Source organism: Suillus clintonianus (genome assembly GCF_016758775.1).
Source record: "Suillus clintonianus strain FC179 chromosome Unknown DEU56scaffold_68, whole genome shotgun sequence".
NCBI classification, from domain to species: domain Eukaryota; kingdom Fungi; phylum Basidiomycota; class Agaricomycetes; order Boletales; family Suillaceae; genus Suillus; species Suillus clintonianus.
This window is the reverse complement of record NW_024539292.1, coordinates 173,142-197,816: the sequence shown is the minus strand read 5'-3', so window position 1 is coordinate 197,816 and position 24,675 is coordinate 173,142. Positions and strand designations below refer to the sequence as shown.

The following is a 24,675-nucleotide window of genomic DNA, read 5'->3' as shown; positions in this document are numbered from 1 at the left end:
CAATACCAAGTCCCATTCCATCATGTGCGATTGCCGGTGGACTATTGGTGTTCCTCGAGGGTGTCGTTGAGAAGGGAACTTGGAATAGATTTGAGGCACTACCAAGCGAGCGCACCGAAGGTGATTCGGATCGCATGAGTCCCGTAGGGATAGCGTATGTCATGGACATGGCTAGATCTCACAAGTTGAAGTGTGGTTTGACCGTGCGAAATTGGCCTGGTGGTACCTGTTTTTATAGCGGAAATTTTAAAGAATCTTACACCGCACACGTACGGGACGTTAACATTACGAAAGTTCCCTGGCTGAAAGTATTAGCGCCGTGGAGCTGCTGTGGAGCTGCCGTACGTGGAGCAATGACTCCGTCCAGGCAATAGTCAATTAATCTAGAAAGTGTATGATAATGTTAGTGCTTAAAAAGATAATGACCTACCGAATTTTGTCTACCGGCCTTTCGGCGTCATCACTAAACCCGCTTGAATTCTTCATAATGCAGCCTAGCAGCCCAAGCTCTAGATACAACAACAACACATCACTACTTCTCGGATTAGGAGACTCACCAAGTCCTCGCGAATTCCGTTACCTAGCAAACGGTCAAGGGGCACCTTCTGACTCACAAGGATATTATATGTACAGCCAGATTCTTCCAGAATGTCATCGGCCGAGATCTGAGCCAGGTCTCAATGTGCAGGATGATTCCGAGTCCATAATTAGGCCGCGGTCGCCAACACCAAAAGTACCTGGCATTGCAGATGTACAGCCTGATTTGATGCTGAAAGTACGTGAAATTTTTTGAAATTTTATTGATCACTGGATTATCAAACAAACTCACCTGATCCCAAGAACCAAAGGCCTAATTTGAAACGCGCGTTATCAGGTGAATCGCACTCTGGCTGCGGGTCCGGTGGGGTAAGTCTCTCACATTGCCGATTTGAACCGGAAAATCAAACTCACCTTCGGAGCCAGGACTTTGCCAAGAAGCGGTGTGTGGCCTTATCGAGCAGCGCAACTAATACAGCTGGAGGTGTTGATCCATTGGTAGAAAATCTTAGATTGGAGAAAGAATTTGTCAGCTTGTTTCGGGAACAAATCGCCATCTTGGCACGCGTTCTTGAAGTTGTGTCGCAGTAATCAGTAAATACCGCAGTGTTTGTCCATCGTACCATCGTAGAAATTGCCTGACAATACATAATGCCTGTACGGTAAATGAAAGCACATGAGACATTATAATATCAGGCGTCCGCGACAGGGCAACTCTTTCAAGATCCTACTTACTATCTTGACATGTCATTTGACGTGGCCAACCGTCGAAATTTTTAGACGAAGTCGCAACACACACTGGAACACTGACAACAAGACCACCAGTACTAAGTATTGCGAGGGGGGGAGGGGGAAAAATCCATTCTCTGCGATAGTGTACAAAAAGCTATGGGATATGATTACATTTGAGTAGATGTGAAACGCATAGGAAGGATGCCATCAGACGAGCAACACGATTGTGAACATGACGACACAAGAAAGAGAGACAATCGTTCATACGAAACCCTAAGCTGCCCTGGTCCTCTTCGTAGATCCAGAACCTCCGGTGGTCACTTCATCTGCTTCTGCTTTGCGCTTGAGGATGTTTTGATGACAGCCAGCATAACGCGTGTATCCCGTTTGCCTCGCGCCGACGATAATCTCATCGGCGAGACGGTCCCAATCGTTCAGCGGTTCCGGAGGAGACCACGCACGAATACGATCGAAGGCGGCATCCTTAACGGCGCTGGAAAACAAATAAATGTTGATTAGATCAATTCGTCGACAATAATAAGAAAAACGTACCTTGGAAACCTGGTTTCAATCAGGGAGACAACCCGGTCTCTAATCCTCTCCAAGGTACGTCGAAAAACGTGATCAATTTCTTCAAGATCACAGCGCTCAGGAAACAAGTCCTGTAATTGGTCAGAAGATGGATTGAAGGAGAGAATTGATCGTACCGCTGTTGCGCAAAGATCGGGATTCTTCTCCTTAATACTGAAACTGCCGTCGGGGCGGCGAAGCCACGTTGTTATCGTCACGGTGATAGGATGCTGCCAGACGTGACGGAATGTTTTCATGACGGTAGGGTCCTCGTCGTTGGGGGCCGTGTGCGACAGCCACTGCGAAAACGTTGAGACTGATCCGTGTTCCTCTAAGACCTCAACCGCCTCTGACCCTGACCGGGGCCCCACATGCTTCTTCTTTTCTTTCACGTCGATGGACGTGATGGCGAGGAGATCCCCGCGATCCTTCATGAAGCCGCCGAGTCTCCTTGTCGCCGATTTCTTCGTCTGGGAGGCACTGATTTCAGTGGCCCAGAGGGGGATGCAATCACCGTCCGGGTCCTTGTACTCCATCAACATGTCCGGCACTCCAAGTTTGAGGCCAACGGCGCTGAGAAGATGAATGTCGGTTTGAATGCGGATCTGCCCGAATCGGTAAGGGATGCCTATCGACCCCACGGCGCCGAGCAGTGTGGCGCTCATCGGGGCAAGGTACGCTTGATGAAGTCGGTTAGGCAGGGTGGCGGTAAGGAGTTTGAGTTCCTCAGCGTATACGAGTCTGATGGAGGTAAACAGATGAGTTCAGGATTGGATGGATATGGATATATCAGAGTACTTACTTGCGTATTACTTTATCTTCATCATCATCTTCATCGATAGCATCTAAAATATAATGATAATCGTCTTTTGACACATTGAAAAATTCCTGTGGAGCCGTGAGTCAATTGAAGATAACGAAATGGATGATTACATACTTCGACTTCTTCCGCGTTATCGGCATCTCTGATGGCGGCGATAATCCGCTTGCGCAAGTCTATTGCTACTATTCGCTAGGGTGAGTGTGGTGCAATGTGTGATGCGCCAAGCGCTCAACACACTCACCATCTCTTGGGACACATTCATCGGCTGGTTTGGAGGATGCCTCCCTCTGCAAAGGTGTTGGTGCTGGATATTTGTTAACTTGAACCTTGGATTTTGATGGTGAATCCAATGAAGTGGCATTATTCAAGTTGTTGGGGGGGTGGGTATTTGGGGAGGGACTTTGCACAAAGGTGTTCCTTTTGCTCTCAAGACCCTGCGAGTAGGACCTTCTGAATGATGTGGTAGAAGGTGATTGAAACCTGCATTCATAGGCACTATTGCATGCCTCTGACGATAAAAGGCGGGTAGTAACGGGCATGATGATGCAGATGTGCCTCTCATGGGTGCCACATCCACCTATATTATAGCCTGCGCAATCTGCGCAGGCTGAGTCAGCTGTCAACAGTTTTTTTTTTGTTTCCGAATCTTCAAGTTAGTAGTACAGCTGTATCATAGGTAAGCACTTCTCAGCTGTACTCAGTAGTCTCAGAACTCACAATTCACAATTCTTGCATACACAAGACATCATGATGCATCAAAAGTTTTGAGAACTGCAGGCCTCAAGCAGGCCTAGGGGAAACCATTCTAGCTAACTCTGGTTAAGAACTTACAATAAAATTTAATTCGCTGTATATTTACTTGCCAATATTCAATTATTCTAGATCAAATGTTTCCAGTTCACCCGCTAACACACTGTGCGCATGACCGCAGTGTACAACCATATTGTTAAGTTGTTAACTACATCATGGGCATGTGAGACAAGTGCAACACCAAGATGTGTAAATCCACTGAATTAAGGAGATTTCAGTTTCTGAGATTCAGGTAATTGCTTACTAAGCTGAAAGATCCGCCAATTACGCTCGTGACCAGCCTGTTGTACCGTGCATATCATGGTCAACTCATCTCGAAGACGTACATACTAGTCGGAAGCTTATATGTGTACGTGACTCTACGATGTTCGTAACTCTTTCTCGCCCAAGCTAACTCAATATGTGCGTATTTTTCTCAAATGGAAAGCTCCACACCCAGATCGCCATTACTCCACCGCTTGTGCTTCATTCCCGCCAGTGAGTCATGCTATTGAATAGCCATTCAATCGTGTTCGAGCGCACTTGGTCGATTCCGAGATGCTGGCACCTGGAGGACTGGATCACTTGCAGGTGCTTGATGCTTAGTGTATAAAGCATGAGTCGGCGTCTATCCCACTCATTTGTGACCATCGTGATCCCGGGCCTGCAGCGATGAGCATCCAGGACATCGATGAAACAGGTGTCAACTCAGACATCCACGATTACTCAGATCAGGCCCTTCAGCCTATCGGCACTTATGACCCGTACTATATCGGTACTTTCAGTCAGCCATTTTGTCCCAGGTCCTCAGTGAGTTGATGTTCCCCGTTCAACTTCATACTGATATAATTGTACTTCAAAGATTTCTAAACGAGTGTTCCATGACCTTCATCAGGAGGTTTTTGGAGCAGCACTCATGCGATGCTTCAACATGCATCCCAGTGTCTTGGCAGGCGAAGCGAGTCGGCACTTTCATCTTGCTGTATTGCGAAATACTAGCGGTGAGTTTCCCAATGGTCACACTTGTCAGGTGCTGATTACCGTGTATCATCATTACAGACACTAGCCTACAACAATCTTTAAGCGCGTTGAAAGATGAAATTGGCACACGCGGGCCAACACGACTTCTTTCGATGTGGAAAAGGTGCTGTCTTGGGTTCTTCCTCGAGTCAGAAATGTTGGACCCGGTCACCTTTCTTTTCAACCCTTCCATTTCGGCTGCCATTGCTACCGCCAATCAAGTTGATACAGCGTTCGAATGGCTGCACGTACGTGATATAGGATTGGTTGGTCTAGTGATCGATTCTTTGTCTTCGCGCTGATGTCTCTTTAGGGCCAGAAATTCCAATACCATGCCCCACTTCCATATTGCTTACTGGCTGAATTTATTTCCAGTCCAAAGTTCTTTGGGAACGCATTGAGAAACGAACTGCAAAGCGCGCGCTCCACAAGGAGCCTACTCTGCCCAGCAGCGCTTTCTAACTTTCGTTTCAGCCTTGCTTCTGCCATTATTCTTGTAAGTGTATATATTTATATATATTCAATCTACAGTGACTGAAGTGGCTCTAGCTACATCGCGCATTCAAAGGGCAGTGGAACTGGGCCTTGATTCAAGCCTTCGATCCCCTGTATTCCCAAGACGTGGCTACTCTCAGCGAGACCGAAAGTTTCCTTACCGACGTCCACATCATGGCTGGCGAATTGGCCGCTGCTGGGGATGTTGTTCGCATCCAACTGAAGGATACGGTGAACCTCGCTATGTAAGTATTGGTAGTATTCCTTTGCCAGGGTTCGCCCAACTGATTTTTTTGCAGGCGCAAAATGGATCCTGCCATGTACCTTGCATGTTCGTAGTTATATTAGCACATTTGTTTCTCGAACAGCAGCTGCTATCGCTGGTGGCAAAATTTCATTTCTCATGAACTTCTCAGTGTTGCTGCGCACCCAATGTGATTTATCTGTTGATTGACTAATGCCGTACTTACTTCTTTTCGATGTTTACGGAATGACAGCATATTACGTGGGGCTCAGCAGCGAACGGCTCCACACCTCAAGCGAGCAGGTTTTGGAACACCTTGCGCTCCACAGCATCTCAAGCGAGCGTGTGTCCGCCTTCATACCAACTACAGTTCACCCCTCTCTCGAAATATGATATAAACATTGAACAATGCGCTTACTGTAAGTTGTTCGTCCTTCACCCAAGTTGATCCTCATGGTGTTACCACAACAAGAATCTGACAGCGACCGCGAGGATGATACTACCGCTGCCCGTGCCAAACGACGTATTGCGGCTCTGGAGCAGGAGCTCGAAAATATTAGGGCGAGCAAGCGGAGCAAGCCGTGAGTCCCCAACCTCCTTTTGCTTGCGCGACGAGCTCTTATTCAGTTGGGTACACAGACACTCCAACTCCAATGTACACAAAGGACGGGGCATTCGCCGGCTCGTTTCTTTGTTCGATAGCCTTGAGGACCTCGTGGCCGAAAACGATCGACGAGAAGACTTACTGCAATCACTCGATTCCCAAGATGAGCTTGTTACAACTCGAGAGTACGTTTTCATCCACGGTCTAGCTGTCATATCCTAACTTGTACCAGCGAGGACAGGACATTTAGTTCTTTCAACGAACTCCTTCGTTGCCTCCCTTGGCTGAAGAAGAAACTTTTTTCAGATGTCGAGGAATTGGATTCGATTTTGAAAGAGGTGAACATTTCTTCTGGCAATGTTTCTCCTTTACTCACTATATATCCTCAGCTGCGAAAAGGCGCAGACAGTGCACGAGGGGATGACACCGCAAATCTCAAGCATGCGGTCGTGGTATGGCTCAATGAACTCTTTCATCCATTGGACCCCCCCCTTCGCACCACGATCAAAGACGATCGCGGGTTTGTCCATAACACCACCGGCATGCTCTTGTGTCCGGTCGAGTATGTGTGGTCTCTCTCCTCGTACGTATCATTAACTTGATTTAGCATTAATAACATTTTCATCATTACAACAGGACCAAGGACAAGATCAGAGACCGGGATTCCGACTTCCTAGTTACCGCTTACTCTTGGCCAGCGTTCATATACAAAGACTACTCCTTTGATTCTGCAAACATCGAGAAAGGTCTTTTTCGCTCGACTCTACTACTCAAAGTAAGTTCTACTGCATGTCGAGGGTGGCGCTGCTGATTTTTGCAGGCATTCAAACACCTCTTCACGTCCCCGTCCTCCGCCAAAGAAATCGACGGTGATGGCAATGGCGCTGATGTCATCTCAGCATCTCAGCGCCGTCGGTCCTCGGAGAATGACGCGGTCAACCGCAGTCATGTAGCTAACATCATTGGTATGAAGACAGTCACCCCGCGCGCTATTGCATACACAACTTGTCAGGTTTGTCTTTTCTGTTGTGTTGACCTTCCTTTTGAAACTGATCATGGGTATAGCTTCGTTTCGCCCTTTCCAACATTAACTCCTGGCGGAGTGTTGACGGAGACTTCGACTACTACGATTTCTACAACAACATTGTAGACTTTTTTGAGGTCGTACCGGGCGCTGATGCTCAGGCCCGCATCAACGAGTTGCTCAAATGGTGGAACAGGTAAATTTTCACTATTGTCGTGTCTCATATTTTAACTTTCCGCATTGCTTGCAGGAAAGTGTTTGGAAAGATTCGCACAGTTCCCCTCACTTCAGCGCAGCTTGGGAAGTTCTCAGTTGCGAGGATGAGTTCGCAGAGGGAAGCTCATGAGGGGGATTCTCCTTAACATACTAGTCACCATGTTCTTGCGCGCAATTACCTAGCGGATGTTCACACTCTCATTATCTCTAAACTTGAATACAAATTTCTTAATGGTTCACTCCTGGCAAGCCTCTCTGAACGAACGAGCATTGCTTTTTGATGCGCTCAATTCTATGCTAGATGTTTCTACCTGTCTTTGCTGACCGAATTTATGCGGATGATCAACTTGCACATATATATTTAAATCTTTGGCAAACCCCCTTCAATAGAACAATTTTCGCACATGTGTTTGAACCGAGTGACGCCCTTCGAACGAACAAAGCTTCTTGGCACGCTCAATCATATTCTAAATGCTTCTACTTATATTTTCAAACTGAATTTATGTTGTTTTGACTTGCGCGCATTCATTCGAACCCTTGCAAAGCCTCTCAGCCGCATGCGTTGATGGACATGTTACTTAAAGACTGAGCTCCTCTGGCTTTGGCACAATAAAAACTGAGGGTGGTCATTTTCAGCATAAAATAACAGATTGCAATACACTCCAAGCATTTTCAGTAAGATAATACAGTAGAATTAACGTTGTCCTGCAAAATTGCAATCTAAAATTGAAGATTTATACAAACAGGGTTCCTATACATAGCAAGACATGTCAGCCTTCAGAAAGACTGCGGTGATCCAATCATAACTTAAAGTGCGTGAATTCCTTCCCGCTCCAATCATGTCTGATAATTTTAATGACTCGAAAATGAAGCAGAAAAATTTGTGCTTGTCCGAACTGCGATCTAAATTTGTAGTATTATGCAAAGAGGGATCCTATATATTCCATTGCGTGAATCGATCATTCCACCTGCCTATATTTCGCTGATGATTGTCATTATGTAAGTTACTGGGGTATGTAGAGCATGGTCCATTTTTTCACGGGACAGTGATGCTGGGATGGACGCCAGCTTGGATGAAAAGAGGGGACTTGGACGCGAATGATAATAATTGGGTGCACAGACATATTTTATATGACTTTATGATGGCCGGACCCGCGTCTGCTGATTCATTTTTGGCTCTGAATCACTCAGGCAAGCCTAACATGACTCGACAAATAGGGGGGGCCGGGGCGGTGTCGCTTGAATTTGCATGGAATCTGGATTGCCGATGGCAGTGAGAGGCCACAGCAAGTACTTACACGTTTCTTGATATCAGTGACCATCGATTGAATTTCCCGTCAAGAGCGGAGCTGATGATAGCGGCTGCTCTTAGTCGACGGTGGCTGTGACGGTTTTTAGCGCCTTGGGCGTTTCAAACTTTCGGTTCAAGTTTTGATCCGCTACAGCAAGTTGACTACCACAACCCAATCACATTGAATTGGACCATTCAAGTCTTCTACTGCTTATACACAATCAACAGCGGAACAAAAGTATCCAGCTCCTCGACAGCTTCGAACCACGGTCATGACGGACCAAGTAGCCGCCCAGCGCGTCTCCCAGTCCCTGGACCTGACACATGTAATCTGTGCGTTAAAATATTTGTGTTCCTTTTCCCTCGCTAACTCGGAGGTCCAGATGATGCGTCTTCCGACACTTCTTTTGTACTTGCACTGCTGACGCTGAGTCCAATCCTTCTGATGGTGCGGACTCGACAATAAACCGCAGCTTCGCGAGCGCTAATACACCCATGACAGCCTGCGTACGCAGTACTCGCCGTGCAAACACGTGAATTGACTATCATCAACATGTGGGCAGGACAATTCCTTTCAGAGGGATTGAATCTGGTGCTAAAGCACATTTTTAAACAGGAGCGTCCAGTTGGTATGTATTCGTCTTCCAAACCATTCCCACATAAAGCTGTGTCTCAGTCTAAGATGACCCTTGAAATATTTATGATCAGATAGTCAGCTTCACCTAAATGGTTACGGCTTTCCCTCATCGCACAGCCAGTACATGGGCTATTTTTCTGCATTCCTGATCTGTCACATGTACTTTCGACACCGGTTTGCGTTGACAGGATCCATCGTACTCGATCAACTTTTCCGAACAGTTGTCTACCTTGGATTAGCTGCATGGTGTGGCATCGTTGCCTATTCGAGGTGAGCTCTGAAGATTCTAGTTGAAACAGTGGCTTGGCGCTCATCGTTTTCTGTCAGACTTGACTTGCTGTACCACACGCCCCATCAAGTCAAATGGGGCCTAGGAATTGGCATAGTACATGGCGTTTCACATTATGTGTGTACCGAACTCCTCCCAGCTAAATTCCCGGATTCTATGTTTGGACGAACCCGGTCTGCCCTCTTAAATCACCCAATCAGCGTGTGGCTACAGCTAAGGGATGGTTGGGCCGTCTGGGCGGATGGAGGCAGAGAATCTGAGTGGAAGCAATGGAGAACCGAATGGCTGAAGCAGCATGCGCGTCTCGTAGAAAAGAAGACGACGTGAGCTTCGCATGTATTTTTGTACATATCCTATTCATTTTGTTTTCCTGGATCTAATAACGGGCCCTATTCGTGATACATATTCCCGCACACTTTCTTGCAATTTGCCCGAGTGCAGGTCAGATTTAGGATTCACCGCTGGGCACTCATCGGTGACAGTGTGCTCATTATCCCATTGGCCATTCTCCGATACACATCAGCCGATTAGCGACAAATACAAGGCGTCTGATAACGATCTCAGACGCTTTGATATCATCCCAGGCTAATCAAGTAAGCGCTTTTCTACACGAACTCAATCGTACACTTTGTGACTCCCTTGATCGAGGGTTTCTATCTTCTGCGCCCATTCCAAGGATGACACGCCAGCTCCACCCCATTGAGATTAACACCAAAACTGGGGAACCATTCCTCCGGCTTCCAGCACCACACCAGAACATCATTCTCACCCCACCTCGACAAGGAGATCAGTCTGTACTCACACAGCATATGAACGATCCAGCTATTTACGGATGGATAGAGGGACCCCCAGTGCCGTATCTACCGGAACATGCAGATGACTGGATCCAGCTTGTAAAAGAGGAATGCGATGCTACTTTGGAGTATCTGCGGAAGAGCCAGGAGGATTTCCCTAATGGCCCGCTTCAGTTCGTGGATGTGAGCCCTGTGCGGTACCTTAGGGAAGTCAAAGAGAATGGAGAAGACATTCTGATAGGAGATGTGAATTTCAAAAGAAGTCCATTCGAGGAGGTACTAGATGAAGTAGAACGGAAGCGACTGCGAGAAGAGAATGCAAAAAAGCAAGCAGGCGACCCGACAATTCAGTATGCTTTCGGAGGTACGTTGGTTCTCTGGACCTGCGACGATTGTCTTGATGCTGAGGTTTGTCATGTGCTCGTTTGCGATAGACTGGCTTGCTGCGAGCCACCACGGAAAGGGGATTATGACTGCAGCAATCGGTCTCTTGCTGAGCGCATGGGCAATCCCTAGGATGAGTGCCCGTCATGTAGTGGCGCACACTTTTGCTGGGAATATTGGGAGCAACCGTGTTTTCGAGAAGAACGGGTTCGTGAACAGAGGGCTGTTCGACAACGGGAAGACGGTTAGAGGAGAGAGAAAGAAAATGACCCTTCTTGAGTGGAAACATGACCAAGCTTAGTATGATTCGGATGAGAGCGATATTTTGATTTGTTCCCGCTATCGTTCAGTAGGTTTTGGTGGAGGCCTGCAGAGAGTGCAGGCCAAGTGCAGGCGGTCAGACAAGCGGCGCGTGCTGCTTTCTCACCGTCACATGTTTTTCCGATGCCACGCGTTTATTCATGGTCGACATGGTCGAACCAAATTCTTTGTTCTTCTCTGGCACATCTACCAATATTTGCAGGTACAACTTCGGTCAGGCTGGTCTGCATCTCCAGCTTTTCTTAGGATTACACACCAGTCGTCCATTACACATTCTCATGCCCACTTGTTCACACTTCCGTCTTCAGTCGCGCTGGCATGCCTCTGCATTAATTCTCTGCACTAGGTCTTCCGCTAGCACCAGAATCGAGTCTGTGACTACGATGTCGAATTTCAAATCCTTTGCGATGCGGTCACAAGCGTCTTTGAATTTTTCGGGATGAAATACAGTTCCACCTAGTCCTCTGAGCTCTGACTACGGGAGAATGATTGTTGTTGCTCAATGCTCTATTGTACTGCATGCACTGTCTGTTCTCAATGGTTTATCGCTCTCGACGCTGATTTTCTTGCCACCGCATAATTTTGAGGATCAAGATTTAGAAAACAGGTGCCGGATGTCGTTTGGCTTGTTGGCTGTATGGCTGATCGATTCTCAATTCATTCCACCAAGTTCTAGCATATCATGTCTTGGTCTCGTGGCTGATCGTGTCTCGATCATGCGGCTAGCACTGTCTTGTTATTGGAGGTTGTCTGTGGCTTTGGTGGCCACTCGAAGCGACCGTCTGATATGTGCTAGTGATTGGACTAGAGCAGTGCTCGCTACGGTCGTGTCTATGCTGTGACCATGACCGCTGCTGGTCGAAACGGGTAGCACAAAGCATTAAGTGCTGATTTTTCCCATGCAGGTATTGTGTCCATTATCTTGCACTTGTCCTCAGCATACGTTGCTTTTAGGCTTGCATGTTCATGGTTAACGTTTAAACGTTTATCATCCAAACACTTCGCTGCTCCTGTCTACTGACATGCAGTTTTTGCTCTTCAACATCATTTTTTTCAATGGTCGCAAGGTAGCTGCAATCATCGACAATGTCTTCATGGTCGGCATTTACTTGGTCTCCTCAGGAACTTTTTGACTAGCCCATCTCTAGACTGCATATTCATTAAAGACATTTGATATTAGTTGGCTGTGTCAGAAAGCGTCAGACCCACTACTCTCATCACAAGGAGGATGTCGATTGGCCGAGCCGATATGCTCGACGTGCTCCTGGCAGTCAGCCCAACTTGATATCGCAGCAACGTGCCACCAATTTCCATCCTCAAGGCACGATACAATCGATACATACGCTTCGATCCTCGTACCTGGACTGCTCCGACGTCGTCTTCACGCCAGACACCTTCCCGCTGGCAGAACTCTTCGTGTCACAAGCAAAAAATGCCCAGAGCCCCTGAAAGACACACTTTAGACACCACGTTGAGGCATTACTGTATACCGTATTATACTATCCGTTACGCTCTATTCGTGACGGTCCAATATTTCGTGATTTTGTCTGCAGCACTTACAGCTATGTGCGAAACTAATGGCAGTGGCTAAATTTTCGCCACTTCCTCGACCAAAAAGGAAATCGATATAGCAAACGCGTCCTGGACGCTCAGGCTCGTAGTAGGCTTCTTGTACACATTGTTCAGGTGCTTTTTAGCCCTTACTACTACCCTTACCACGTATCATACCGACCTGTTTACCATGGCAAAAAGACCGAAACGAGCCACAGTCAAGAAAAAGCACACAATCAAGATTCCAGCAAGACCATGCAACATGGCAGCTGCGCCCATCGACGAGAGCGCTGGCAATGAGCCACTGGAGTTTTCGAGTCCAGAATCACCTGCACCCGGGCCCTCTACGATCGGTGATGGAGAGACGGTCGGGCAGCTATCCAAGGTTGACTGGTCGGATGAAAAGCTGTTAAAAGATGGCGAGGAAGAACTCGATCAGTTGGAGGCTGAGCCCAGGCCTGAAGAAGATGTGCGCGATGTCCTCTCGGTGCTCGTCCATAATGCCGTGCATATGTCCGGTCATTCTTGCTCGTTTCGTCAATGACAACGAATTCCGAGCCATCCCCGATAAAGTCATTGCGATGACTTTCTCTGAATTCCTCTCGTCGGGCCTCGTCACGCTCGGAAGCAAGTTTTCGAAGGATCTTGCGTGTGAGACCAGCTTCTTTGAGGTTGCGCGATAGGGTGGAAGTACTGACAACGATATCATGGCTGACTGCAAGCCACGTGCAGACCTCGTCAAGGAAAAGATCGGAGTCCACAGTGAAGAGATCTTCGATAGCCGTTAGCAGGGCTCGCGTGATTGTTCGAGTCCGTCCCGTGAGTGGAGAACGGGGCTTTGTTGTAGTACCACACTCCTCAAAGATCCGTCGCCAGCGGTAGCAACTCCTCTCGCTGACACCAAATGCTTCACAGATGTCTGCCAATTCCCACCCATGATTCCACAGTCGAAGTGCGCAGTCTTTGAGATCGTTGCTGATCCTTCGGTTAACCATAGCATTTACGTGACAGGGCAAGCTAGCTGGTGTCGTCAATGTCGTCTAAAAAGTCTACAAATGCCTGCGAGCGTCCTGGACGCGTTTGCTATATCGATTTCCTTTTTGGTCGAGGAAGTGGCGAAAATTTAGCCACTGCCATTAGTTTCGCACATAGCTGTAAAATAATTACTTTAGCTACTTCACCATGAGTATATTCTACATACTATACTAGCATATTCCAAGTGAAACGAAACAAATCCGTTGAGAAATGGTGGAGATCGTGTTTTCAGTGGGACAGCAGCAAAAATCACGATTTGGTGTCACCTGCCGTGGCTGCCGACGTCGGACATCTCGGGCAGTTTGATATCAACCTTTACGCACACTAATCAAGTTCACCTTCTACGTATAAGGATTTTGCCCTCATGACTCAAACACACTCTTTGTGACTCCCTTCACTAAGAGTAGTTTAAAGACTTTCAGTCGCCAGCAGGTCTTCTGTATCCACTCCAAGGATATCGATGACACGCCAACTTCACCCCCTCGAGGTTAACCCCAAAACTGGGGAACCATTCCTCCGGCTTCCAGCACCACACCAGAACATCATTATCACCCCACCTCGACAGGGAGATCAGTCCGTGCTCACACAGCATATGAACGATCCAGCTATTTACGGATGGAAAGTGTCACCCCCAGTGCCGTATCTACCGGAACATGCAGACGACCGGATCCAGCTTATAAAAGAGGAATGCGATGCTACTTTGGAGTATCTGCGGAAGAGCCAGGAGGATTTCCCTAATGGCCCGCTTCAGTTCGTGGATGTGAGCCCTGTGCGGTACCTTAGGGAAGTCAAAGAGAATGGAGAAGACGTTCTGCTAGGAGAAGTGAGTTTCAAAAGAAGTCCATTCGAGGAGGTACTAGATGAAGTAGAACGGAAGCGACTGCGAGAAGAGAATGCAAAAAAGCAAGCAGGCGACCCGACAATTCAGTATGCTTTCGGAGGTACGTTGGCTCTCTGGACCTGCGACGATTGTCTTAATCCTGAGGTTTGTCATGTGCTCATTTGCGATAGACTGGCTTGCTACGAGCCACCACGGAAAGGGCATTATGACTGCAGCAGTCGGTCTCTTGCTGAGCGCATGGGCAATCCCTAGGATGAGTGCCCGTCATGTGGTGGCACACACTTTTGCTGGGAATATTGGCAGCAACCGTGTTTTCGAGAAGAACGGGTTCGTGAACAGAGGGCTGTTCGACAACGGGAAGACGGTTAGAGGAGAGAGAAAGAAAATGACCCTTCTTGAGTGGAAACATGACCAAGTTTAGTATGATGGATGAGAGCGATATTTTGATTTGTTCTCGCTACCGTTCATTTCCATCCTCAAGGCACGATACAATCGATACATACGCTTCGATCCTCATATCTGGACTGCGCCGACGTCGTCTTCACGCGCCAGACACCTTCCCGCTGGCAGAACTTTTCATGTCACAAGCAAAAAATACCCAGAGCCTCTGAAACACATACTTTAGACACCACATTAAGGCATTGCTGTATACCGTATTATACGCTAACGTACATTCAATCTATTTGGTCTGCTACCGTACGGGAGACTAACCATCTCGAGCAGTTTGATATCAACCTTTGCGCACACTAATCAAGTTCGCCTTCTACATAAGGGTTGCCCTCATGACTCAAACACGCTCTTTGTGACTCCCTTCACTAAGAGTAGTTTAAAGACTTTCAGTCGCCAGCAGGTCTTCTGTATCCACTCCAAGGATATCGATGACACACCAACTTCACCCCCTCGAGGTTAACCCCAAAACTGGGGAACCATTCCTCCGGCTTCCAGCACCACACCAGAACATCATTATCACCCCACCTCGACAGGGAGATCAGTCCGTGCTCACACAGCACATGAACGATCCAGCTATTTATGAATGGATAGAGGGACCCCCAGTGCCCTATCTACCAGAACACGCGGACTTCTGGATACAGCTTGTAAAAGATGAATCAGATGCTGCTTTGGAGTATCTACGAAAGAACGATGAATATTTCCAAAACGGCCCGCTTCAGTTCGTGGATGTGAGCCCTGTGCGGCATCTTAGGGAAGTCAAAGAGAATGGGGCGGACGTCCTGATAGGAGATGTGAATTTCAGAAGAAGTCCGTTCGAGGAGATACTAGATGAAGTAGAACGGAAGCGACTGCAAAGAGAGAATGCCGATAAGCAAACAGGTGACTCGACGATTCAGTATGCTGTTGGAGGTATGTTGGTTCTCTGGACCTAGTATGAGGTTGCCTTATGGCTGATATTATCATTATCATGTTTTTGTTTGCGATAGACTGGCTTGCTGCGAGCCACCACGGAAAGGGCATTATGACCGCTGCAATCGGTCTCTTGATGAGCGCTTGGGCAATCCCTAGGATGGGAGCCTGTCATGTAGTGGCGCACACTTTTGCGGGGAATATTGGGAGTAACCGTGTTTTTGAGAAGAATGGATTCGCGAACAGAGGACTGTTCGACAACGGGAAGACGGTTAGAGGAGAGAAGAAGGTACTGAACCTTCTTGAGTGGAAACGCGACCAAGCTTAGTGATCACGTGCAATAAACTCGGTTAGATAAGATGGCCGTCTGAAATTCTGCTTTTTGGTTTGTACGATGATCACAACTTCTCCTCAAGCTTGCATCATTTCCCTAGCTTGATACGTTCATATGCATGTGGCGATCTGTCACCAAAGCGTCTATTTTCCTCCGTCGATCAATGTCAATGACATCCTCCTCCCTTCCACCATCACCTATCCCGCTTTTAACGTCTGTCGCGTCGTACAGACAATGGCGGCAGAGAGCCTTCGATGAAAGGAAATCTGTGGGCTTCGTGCCAACCATGGGAGCTCTTCACGACGGACATCTGTCTCTTGGTGAGCACATCCCACACACTTTTTTTTGACGTATATAAATACCTCCTTACTAATCCTGAACCATCGATTTAGTTCAAAAGTCACTGGCCGAAAACGAGCTCACGGTTCTTTCCATCTTTGTGAACCCAGCCCAGTTTGCACCGCATGAAGACCTTGCCACGTACCCTCGTACCTTACCCGGAGACCTGGAACTTCTTACCGCACAGCAGGTTACTGTAGGCGAGGCCGTCAGGAAAGCTTCTGCCGTGTTTCTTCCCTCGGTCCAAGATATGTATCCATCTGGCATAAGCCAAGACGTTTCAGCACAAAGGGGAGCGTTTATCGAGATGAAGGGATACGGGCATCAAATGGAAGGCGCAAGCAGGCCAAATTTTTTCCGAGGCGTGGCGACAGTTGTAACCAAGCTATTTAATGCAGTCCAGGTGAGATGGCCTCTCCGCAAGACGCAGCTTAGCCTGACGACGACTGCAGCCCACGAATGCGTATTTCGGCCAGAAAGATATCCAACAAGCCTTGCTTCTCCGGAAACTTTGCAAGGACTTGCTGTTCCCGCACCCCGAAGCGGACCACGTCCATATAGTCCCGACGTCCCGTGACCCGAACGATGGGCTAGCATTATCGTCCAGAAACGCGTATCTCTCTGCAAATGAGCGGAAATTCGCACCTGCGCTTTACAAGGCCCTTCAATACGCCGAGTCTGCGTGGTCAAATGGCGAATCCAAGGACCGATGCATTTCAAGAGCCCTTGCTATCATCAGCGAAGTCAAAGCACAGGCTGTTGTTGACGGAGTGGATGTGCGGCTTGATTATATAGAGATGAATGATTCGGAGACATTCGACGTTTTGGACGCATCTTCAAACAACCAGTCAGTGGCAGGAGATATACCTATGATTCTGAGCGGTGCGCTGTGGGTTGGGAAGACTAGATTGATTGACAATATCGTAGTCGGTGACCTGAACCGTATAATAATATAGCTCGCAAATAGAAGGTCATGGCAAGAGTACTAAGCACTTTGACCCTTTCCGAACTGAATCGCGTCAAGTTAGACTACAGTTCGATCCACTAGTTGCAGACTTACTCCATCTCGAGCTCAGTACTTCCTAACCTTCCGCGATCACCAACCACGATGGCGCATTCAAGGGTGATGTTAACGAAGGGCACTTTGCCAGCCGTTCAACTCGACCGACTTGGTGTAGCACACCCTTTCATTCAGCAGGCACAGTATTGTCTTTCTACGTTTTTCAAGTGAAATAATTGATGCTTCATCAGCTTGATATCGTGTTCCCTGCTTCCGATGAACTCGAGAAGGCGCTTGCATCCCTGAAGCCCACATATTACAAAAGACGATGTACACTATCGGAGTTGCTAGATTTTGCCTCCAAGAGTCAGGGCGGGTGAGAGGTTCCCAATCCTGCAATCAAGGTTACAGAAAACGCTAAGATCGGTTTTGTTTTTCTGTCAAACAGCAATATAACCGCACTACCATCCACTTCCGAGTGCGTTGATACATGGTGCATCGACCCCAGAGGCGTCCTCACCCTCTGCGTCTCAAAGTCACTGTATGAACAACTTGGCTTAGTCGGGAAGAGACTCCCCTTCAAAGGGTGTCCAGAGCAATTTGGTATGTCACTTAGGGTTCTGTCTCATGCACGAAAAAGAAGTGATCAAAACCTAGCGTAGTCATACGCATACCGGTTAGGCAAGCAACCGAATCTGTTTCTGTACGTGCAAGGCAGAAAGCAGCCCTAAAACTCTGGGACGAGATCAGGGAAAACGGGCCTGGGAAATGGGAAGTGATTTATTGTCTAGCAGGTGTGTAAACTGGAGATCGTGTGTGCTAAGCCAGCTCATTCTGGTGTGCTGTAAGACGTGCAGCCAGGTACCTCCGAGTCGCACGAGGTGGTGTCCGTTCAACATCAAATTTCTCGCTCCACCGACATACTTGTCCCAGTTCCGACTCTCGCTCTCTTACCCCAAGAAAGCGCAGAGGATTGGGATGGACGTATTGGCGACCTTTTCGAATGGGTGGGCATGGCTTGCTTAGGATCTGAGAGGTTCGTGTCTAAGCGCTACTTTTTTTTGGACAAATTGTCCTCAACAACCGATTACGGTAGACTCAAAGCGAATGACCGTGTCAACCCTTACGTTGCCGTCTACGAAGTCCCCGCTCCATCATATATCGGTGACGTGACACGGATAACATGGGCGGCTTTCTTGCACGCATCATTCATTAAAGACGTTCTGGATATGGTGACGTCAGATATTTCGAAGCTTGATGGTGTTTGAGAAACACTGATATGGTTTGCTGCGCAGGTCATATTTGGTATCTGCAACCGATAACCACGCGTTCGTTGCAATGACAAGACATAGTTGTTGTACATCACCTGTTGGCGCCATTCCGCTTTCTGATGCTGATTTGGATACGGCCCGAGATCCACCTCTCCGAGTACCAGATATCAATGCGGAGGACACCGGGTGTTTCATCCTTGGCCCGGGTCAAAATGGAAAATTTGTGCTTGCGGAGAGCATTGGACAATGGGATGCGAGATGGGGCTGATTTCATTATACAATGTAGTCAAATTCATACAGAGAATCGATCGTAAAGATGTGATACAATGTTGAAAGCGGATGAATTCAAAGCACCAGATCTAATCTATACCACACCGCTATGCAACGACTATAGAAGCACAGGATAGTACAGCAATGATGGATGTAGGTCATCGAGGGCCATTGTAATAGTGCATAAGTAATGGATTAGCTGAGTGTATGAAGTGGGATAAAGATCATGTGGATTGTGCGTGCTAGAACGCCTGGAAAACCCTAGTCAAAGTGAAGGAAAGGAAGATGTTATGTATCAAGAGATTGGGACGTTTTAAAGATTTATAATCAAGCCATGACGTCTCGGACACGGACGAGTGCGGGGGAAATATGAGCATGAGACATGCGTGCGTTAGTGTTAGGTAGAGGACTCGTGCCGGCGGGCGAATATGTCTGGCGATGGGACGCCCAAGTGTATATACGGGGTGAGACTGTGGGGGGTGGTGATGGGGAAAAACGAGTAAAGGGTGTGTGGTGCGAGGGTGGTGTTAATGGTACATGCTGGTGGTAGAACGAGGAGAAAGATAACCCTTCAACAGACGAAGAGGGCTGGGTGCGTGCGCCGGGAACAGGGATTGGTGCGCTTGGAGGTGGAAGGGGGAGTTCATCTTGAGGTTCATGATGCGCGTGATCAGAGGCATTAATGTGTAGCTGCGTGATGGGTAGTGGCTGTGGAGGTACGTCTAATGGTACCACAGTATCCCGCGAAGAATCGATCTCTATTGATTCGTGGGACATTGGCGCGTCACTCTGGACATCGCCAGCGGTGCTGTGGGCTGCGAGACGAACTCGGACGGGAATTTCCGTCTCTGCTGTCTGCCTTCGGTAGGCATGAGCAATGTACTGGGCGAAGTCATCAGCGCCAACAGCCATTGGACTGTCACGGTCGCTAAAACTGTCCTCGCCAGAGATGTCTAGTCTGATGACTACCATATCCCTGTCCTCCTCCGTATCTTCTTCGTCTTCCGAGTGTTCCACAGGCACGTGGTCAACGAAGGCCTCGTATACCGCCTGGTCGTTTTCGAAAAACTCGTCAGAGTCTGGGTCAAAAGCGTTGATGTATGACCATTTTGCGTAAGAGCAAGGAGCCTCTGGCTCTCTTATGATAGGCTCTGTCTGGTACGCTTTGGAGTAAAGAGGGCGACCCATTTTTTATAATAAAACAAGGGGAGATGAAATTTTTTAAGGGAGGGTATACACGGAGGATGATGGAGGAGCAAAGGTCAACTTTAAGGAGACGCGTAAAGCAACGCGCTGAGTCCTTTCTGGGCTTTAATTATAGATTTTCATAATTTCCTGTACATAGTTTAGGGCAGGTGCGGACTTTGGCGGTAACTATGTGCTGCTGACCAAGCTTCTCTTGGCTTCGTTCTTTCTCAACGAACGTTCTCTTCAGGAAACTCTGATTGCACCGACGCTCAGTGACTTATAAGTCATAGTACGTTCTGCTTTTATCCCATGCGCCATGCCTCTTAGGTGCTTGACGAAGTCTGGAAAAGCTGCTGTTCATTCTGATGGTGACCTCGAACAAGGTCCAAATTGAAAGCACGAACAATGACCCAAATTCACACAATGAAGAAAGGATCCTCACGACGACATTCCGTGATACATCCTCCTGTGCATGCGTTCTCCGGCGGTAAAATATCGCATGACAACACAGTACGGCGCAGCACGTGTCCTTTCGTGGCATATGCCGACATTCGTCCGGGACTGGCGCCTTCCAAAGGCCGAGCCTCGAAGCTTGGCAAATAATAGTCCATCTGGGCTGCGGACGTCGTGGGTAAATTTGAGCTTTCTGATCGCATTTTAGCAGCTTCTCGAACTCTGGAAAATTCCTCGAGCGTCGAGCTCTCCCGTGTCGAGACTTTAAGTATGTAAGTCTTTACAATATTGCTCTGTCATACGCCATCAGATAGGCTATTCTTGTTTGCCATCTCCGACGAATTGATCATGGATGCTCGGGATTTACATGGCGTGCCCGAGGCTCGCCGACCTGTAGTCGCAAGTATGTCTCTGGAGTTGCGCTGGAGCATAAAACACGTTGGCAGCGTGCTAAGTACGGGATTATCTCTGCTTGGCATTGATGGACAGCAACAATTTTCTATTCGGTTTGCCTAATAGGGGTGGCTGATTTTTGTACAAGGAATGATCACGAGACTGGCATCATAATCACTCGTCTAAACGATTAACGATCAGATTGGGTCTAGCCATTCCTGCAAGATACTTTGTGTTTTATGACCGGGGTAACGCCGTTTGATTCTGGAAAGCTTGGCGTAAAACCCTGCAAAACCCCATAGGTATTAGGACGATGCGCACACACTTAATAAAAGCCACAATAAGAGCCACAAGTCATCGGACATTAATGTATTGTTACATCCAGTCGTAAATTCACATCGTAAGTTACATATAAAGAAATCGTAGAAAAATCCAAACCGTTCGTTAAGATTGGACAGGAGGTTTTCATAGAGTGTACCTGTACCCACTCCATTCGTCTCCCTTTTCTCTCTTCGCATCTTCGACGCTTGCGAACCGACCGTTGACTTCAAAGCCTCCCTCGCGTCCCTCGATGATTTCATCTCGCTCTCCGCGGTCCCGACGAGCGTTCTCTCGTTTTAAGAGGAAAATGAAAGTGACTGTAGCGATGATGCCAGTCCCGATGTACATCAGCACAAGACCATGGCCTAATGGGTACCAAGGCTTCTGGTTTGCACGATAGACGTTAGAACTGACGGCGCCTTGCAAGTTCCCCCTGAGTGGGTGTCAGTCGTGCACCATGCACTTTCCAATGTCAACTCACCAACTGATAACCATCGCAAGAGCGACACTACGCTTGTATGTTCCCTCTGAGTTGTTAGACATCCAGGCACTGTTTCCGATTGATCAAATGGCAGCGAAATGCTAATGAATCTCACTTACACCGTGTTTGCTGCGGAATCAGGGGTGATCAGCATTAATGTCTCGGAAACAATAGCAAAAACGCCACTCACGAATACAAGGGTATATGCCGCTAAATTGGGATTCGTTAGGCATGGTTTCACTGTGCTGCAGAACCGACTTACCAAGCAGCTAAAAATACCGCAAAGTATGACAGCGCGGCATTGCGGGAAACGATCAAGATGATGTATCCCACACCAGCTGTAAATATTCCAGATAGCGTGAGCTACATCAATGATCACCATGAGGCGCGTCATGCAAGCTTACCAGTGGAAAGTAGTACGCTAGAGAAACAAAATACGGTGGTAAGCAATGAAACCGCGTGCAGCAAATGAATGGTAAACGCACAAGTTAAACATCCCACGATTGCCGTATCGATCAGCAAGGAAGCCGACAACGCAAGTAGATACACATGCCAGCGCATAAACGGGGACGGTTAGTAGATTCGCATTAGTGGCAGAGTATCCTGAGGACAATCAGTCGGCGAATTGTCGGATGAGAATGAGAGCATACCAAGCTGTTTCACGAATGTTAGCACATTAATTTGAAAAGATGTATGGTAGAGCGATGGACTCACTTGGTTAATGATGCTAGGCAAGAACAAGGCAAATGCGTACAAAGGCATGTCCACTCCGGCGTAGACGATCACTAAGACAATTTATTAGCGGACGTAAGTTGCGGAGTCGGGTAGACTTGCTGGCAATGTAAGTTTTCCATTCGGTCAGTGCCTTTGTGATGTGTCGCCATTGCATCTTCTCTCCAGCAGCACTGAACTGAGCATCACCCTGCAGGCGGCGAATAACGACAGTGCGCTCGGCCTCGGTAAGGAATGTTGCGTTGTCCGGGAAGTCAACGATAATCCAGTAAGAGACAGCACCTGCCGCGATGGTAATAAGGCCCTCAATAATGAAGATCCATGACCACGCAGGCTTTCCACCGATCCCAGCCATTTTGGCTATGCCGACCTGCGTTACACATGAAAATTAGAATAAAAGCTGCTGAATGTAATTGGCACATACAGCGAGAAGGCCACCGAATGCGCCAGAAATAGTTGCGGCCGAGAAGAATATAGCAGCGCGGATACCGAATTCCGAACGCTTATACCAGCTGCATGTCCAGATCAGAAAACGCTTTCACACTCAGGACGACTAGTCGCACGTACCATGAGAGATAGTAGGTGACTCCGGGAAAAAGTCCAGCCTCGAAAGCGCCAAGCATGAACCTCATAACTATTTTGAGTAGAGGATTCAGTTGTGTCCGACAGTCACTAAGCGATGTACTAACCCAACAGGCCGCTGTAGTTGTGCACTAGGCCTTGCACTGTCTGTAGGGGATACGAGATTAGTATGACCGGGTCTAGAGAATAATGTCGAGAATGTTTACCATCATGACACCCCAAAGAACCATGAGCACCGACAGCCATACGGATGGCCTCAGACGCTTCAAGACGATGTTCGAGGGCACCTAGTACAAGGTCAGTTTTTGTTCTTTGATTCCAAGTTCACACTCACCTCGAATAGTGCGTAAGAAAAGAAGAAAATCGTGAGGCATACCAAATACTGGTTGTCGGTTATTCCCAAGCTTGCTTCCATGTTGTACAACTAGGAAGGGCATTAGATCTCATGGGAGTGACCCTACAGACGATGGGTGCTCACCTTTGCATTTCCAATACTGGTTCTGTCAAGGAAACAAAGCAAGTACAGAAAAGATAGCCAGGGTACAGTGCGCATGTCAACTTTTCGCATTAAAGCGCGCTCGTCGATACCCGAAACGTCGATATGAGGGTTATAGAGCCCCTCGATAGCAGGCTTTCCATCCTCGAGATGAACCACATCGCCTTTCTCCGAAAGACTGGGTGAAGTAGACAACGTCATGGTATATGCTGAATCGATGGATGGGGTGGGGGAGTAAGGAAGAGGACCTCAAGTTTGAACGGAACGGAGATGAGCCTACCTATATAGGGCTCAAGTTTGCTCCGTGATGACAGACATACAAGCGCCTTCACTCCACGGTCACCATCCGATCTCCCCTGGTTCTTTGAAGGTTCTGTCAGGCTAGACCTCCAGGAACATGTCAAGTTTTCCAATCCTGGGGGTATGTCACAATGTTAGCGCATTTTAGTGCTCATAACCGGATATTAGGCCAATCACGGTCCATGTTTCAGTACGATCATGTGCGACCATCTTTCCTTTCATTGGGGGTAACCGTTTGTAACCGTTGTCATTGGCTTTCAAGTCTGCACGCGGGCGGATGGACGGGCCACGCGCGTGGGGAAGCATCTTTTTTTTTGGAAAGTTGCTGACATTGACTTGTGGCTGTGAAGCTTCGAAATGCATCGAAGCTCGCTGTTCATAGACATCGCTGGACATCTATATCTCAGAGAGCGTTCCGTAGACGACGGACTGATGAAATGCAGGTGGGCTTTTTGATGCGCTGAGAGATCTTACTGCTACCTACTTGCCTAGGGAGGCGAAGACATTTACATGCCAATGCGTGATCGAGATGCGGACATGAATAGGAATGAGTTCCCCACCCGAGAATTCAAAGACTGGGGAAGGATCGGGACACAATATGATGGTGATCCGGGGCAAGTGCACGTCACTATGCGATGGAATTTCAATTTTTCGTCGTATTGGAAATTTCAACGCCTCATATGACCCAGACAACCAAGGACAACCACATTTACAACGAAACCATTAGACGAGCGCGCAGCAATATCAAGCATTCTGAGGTACTCTTGATGTGCGTATTCAGTCACATGCGTTGACAGAAGAAGTGCCTGTGCCTGTGTGTTTATAACTCGGATCAGACCAACATTAGACTATGTCCCCGAAAGGAAGGTCAGTTAAATCGTGTGAGGGGGAATCCAAGTCTTGGCGCGTAAATTCTGTCGTTCCAGTGAAAGCTGATTTGACCTTGAGAAAGAAACGCA

The 24,675-nt window shown here is 47.9% G+C and overlaps 11 protein-coding genes across 11 annotated transcripts; 7 read left to right on the top strand and 4 right to left on the bottom strand.

Annotated features, from left to right (window-relative positions):
* Window positions 1-1,542: 1,542 nt before the first annotated feature.
* DEU56DRAFT_915484 (uncharacterized protein) lies at window positions 1,543-3,201 on the bottom strand (the record flags this gene model as incomplete). The annotated part of the gene is made up of 6 exons (XM_041357746.1): window positions 1,543-1,762; window positions 1,822-1,931; window positions 1,977-2,580; window positions 2,642-2,727; window positions 2,777-2,844; window positions 2,904-3,201. 6 exons carry the CDS (start codon window positions 3,199-3,201, stop codon window positions 1,543-1,545), a joined length of 1,386 nt encoding a protein of 461 aa, XP_041205647.1.
* Window positions 3,202-5,663: 2,462 nt separating this feature from the next.
* Window positions 5,664-7,200, top strand: DEU56DRAFT_741940 (uncharacterized protein; the record flags this gene model as incomplete). Its single annotated transcript, XM_041348892.1, has 8 exons — window positions 5,664-5,791; window positions 5,850-5,985; window positions 6,051-6,152; window positions 6,204-6,397; window positions 6,451-6,589; window positions 6,635-6,763; window positions 6,880-7,034; window positions 7,089-7,200. The coding sequence occupies 8 exons, from the start codon at window positions 5,664-5,666 to the stop codon at window positions 7,198-7,200; spliced, it is 1,095 nt and encodes a 364-aa protein (XP_041205646.1).
* Window positions 7,201-8,141: 941 nt separating this feature from the next.
* On the top strand, window positions 8,142-9,707 carry DEU56DRAFT_819260 (uncharacterized protein). The gene is made up of 5 exons (XM_041354013.1): window positions 8,142-8,678; window positions 8,729-8,793; window positions 8,848-8,974; window positions 9,054-9,252; window positions 9,310-9,707. Exons 1-5 carry the CDS (start codon window positions 8,618-8,620, stop codon window positions 9,596-9,598), a joined length of 741 nt encoding a protein of 246 aa, XP_041205645.1. The 5' UTR covers window positions 8,142-8,617; the 3' UTR covers window positions 9,599-9,707.
* Window positions 9,708-9,948: 241 nt separating this feature from the next.
* Window positions 9,949-10,750, top strand: DEU56DRAFT_741887 (GNAT domain-containing protein; the record flags this gene model as incomplete). The annotated part of the gene is made up of 2 exons (XM_041348889.1): window positions 9,949-10,429; window positions 10,500-10,750. 2 exons carry the CDS (start codon window positions 9,949-9,951, stop codon window positions 10,748-10,750), a joined length of 732 nt encoding a protein of 243 aa, XP_041205644.1.
* A 1,486-nt stretch (window positions 10,751-12,236) lies between these two features.
* DEU56DRAFT_819250 (uncharacterized protein) lies at window positions 12,237-13,367 on the bottom strand. The gene has a single exon (XM_041354012.1). The coding sequence runs from the start codon at window positions 13,314-13,316 to the stop codon at window positions 12,666-12,668; it is 651 nt and encodes a 216-aa protein (XP_041205643.1). The 5' UTR covers window positions 13,317-13,367; the 3' UTR covers window positions 12,237-12,665.
* A 449-nt stretch (window positions 13,368-13,816) lies between these two features.
* On the top strand, window positions 13,817-14,618 carry DEU56DRAFT_915479 (uncharacterized protein; the record flags this gene model as incomplete). The annotated part of the gene is made up of 2 exons (XM_041357745.1): window positions 13,817-14,297; window positions 14,368-14,618. 2 exons carry the CDS (start codon window positions 13,817-13,819, stop codon window positions 14,616-14,618), a joined length of 732 nt encoding a protein of 243 aa, XP_041205642.1.
* A 457-nt stretch (window positions 14,619-15,075) lies between these two features.
* DEU56DRAFT_758422 (uncharacterized protein) lies at window positions 15,076-15,884 on the top strand (the record flags this gene model as incomplete). The annotated part of the gene is made up of 2 exons (XM_041350231.1): window positions 15,076-15,556; window positions 15,634-15,884. 2 exons carry the CDS (start codon window positions 15,076-15,078, stop codon window positions 15,882-15,884), a joined length of 732 nt encoding a protein of 243 aa, XP_041205641.1.
* Window positions 15,885-16,059: 175 nt separating this feature from the next.
* Window positions 16,060-17,185, top strand: DEU56DRAFT_741999 (Pantoate-beta-alanine ligase; the record flags this gene model as incomplete). The annotated part of the gene is made up of 3 exons (XM_041348896.1): window positions 16,060-16,210; window positions 16,283-16,632; window positions 16,682-17,185. The coding sequence occupies 3 exons, from the start codon at window positions 16,060-16,062 to the stop codon at window positions 17,183-17,185; spliced, it is 1,005 nt and encodes a 334-aa protein (XP_041205640.1).
* A 32-nt stretch (window positions 17,186-17,217) lies between these two features.
* DEU56DRAFT_819233 (ribonuclease P 40kDa subunit-domain-containing protein) lies at window positions 17,218-18,829 on the top strand. The gene is made up of 7 exons (XM_041354011.1): window positions 17,218-17,427; window positions 17,481-17,605; window positions 17,678-17,832; window positions 17,892-18,023; window positions 18,079-18,265; window positions 18,326-18,466; window positions 18,525-18,829. Exons 1-7 carry the CDS (start codon window positions 17,338-17,340, stop codon window positions 18,766-18,768), a joined length of 1,074 nt encoding a protein of 357 aa, XP_041205639.1. The 5' UTR covers window positions 17,218-17,337; the 3' UTR covers window positions 18,769-18,829.
* DEU56DRAFT_819230 (uncharacterized protein) lies at window positions 18,830-20,057 on the bottom strand. Its single transcript, XM_041354010.1, has one exon. The coding sequence runs from the start codon at window positions 19,956-19,958 to the stop codon at window positions 19,098-19,100; it is 861 nt and encodes a 286-aa protein (XP_041205638.1). The 5' UTR covers window positions 19,959-20,057; the 3' UTR covers window positions 18,830-19,097.
* Window positions 20,058-21,145: 1,088 nt separating this feature from the next.
* Window positions 21,146-23,944, bottom strand: DEU56DRAFT_819227 (major facilitator superfamily domain-containing protein). Its single transcript, XM_041354009.1, has 17 exons — window positions 23,697-23,944; window positions 23,399-23,625; window positions 23,255-23,344; window positions 23,127-23,207; window positions 23,028-23,067; window positions 22,906-22,972; window positions 22,763-22,850; window positions 22,441-22,708; window positions 22,321-22,391; window positions 22,293-22,295; window positions 22,092-22,210; window positions 22,011-22,027; window positions 21,869-21,944; window positions 21,797-21,816; window positions 21,726-21,735; window positions 21,607-21,675; window positions 21,146-21,558 (listed from the first exon to the last, which is right to left on the bottom strand). The coding sequence occupies exons 2-17, from the start codon at window positions 23,615-23,617 to the stop codon at window positions 21,270-21,272; spliced, it is 1,527 nt and encodes a 508-aa protein (XP_041205637.1). The 5' UTR covers window positions 23,618-23,625; window positions 23,697-23,944; the 3' UTR covers window positions 21,146-21,269.
* Between the last annotated feature and the right edge of the window lie 731 nt (window positions 23,945-24,675).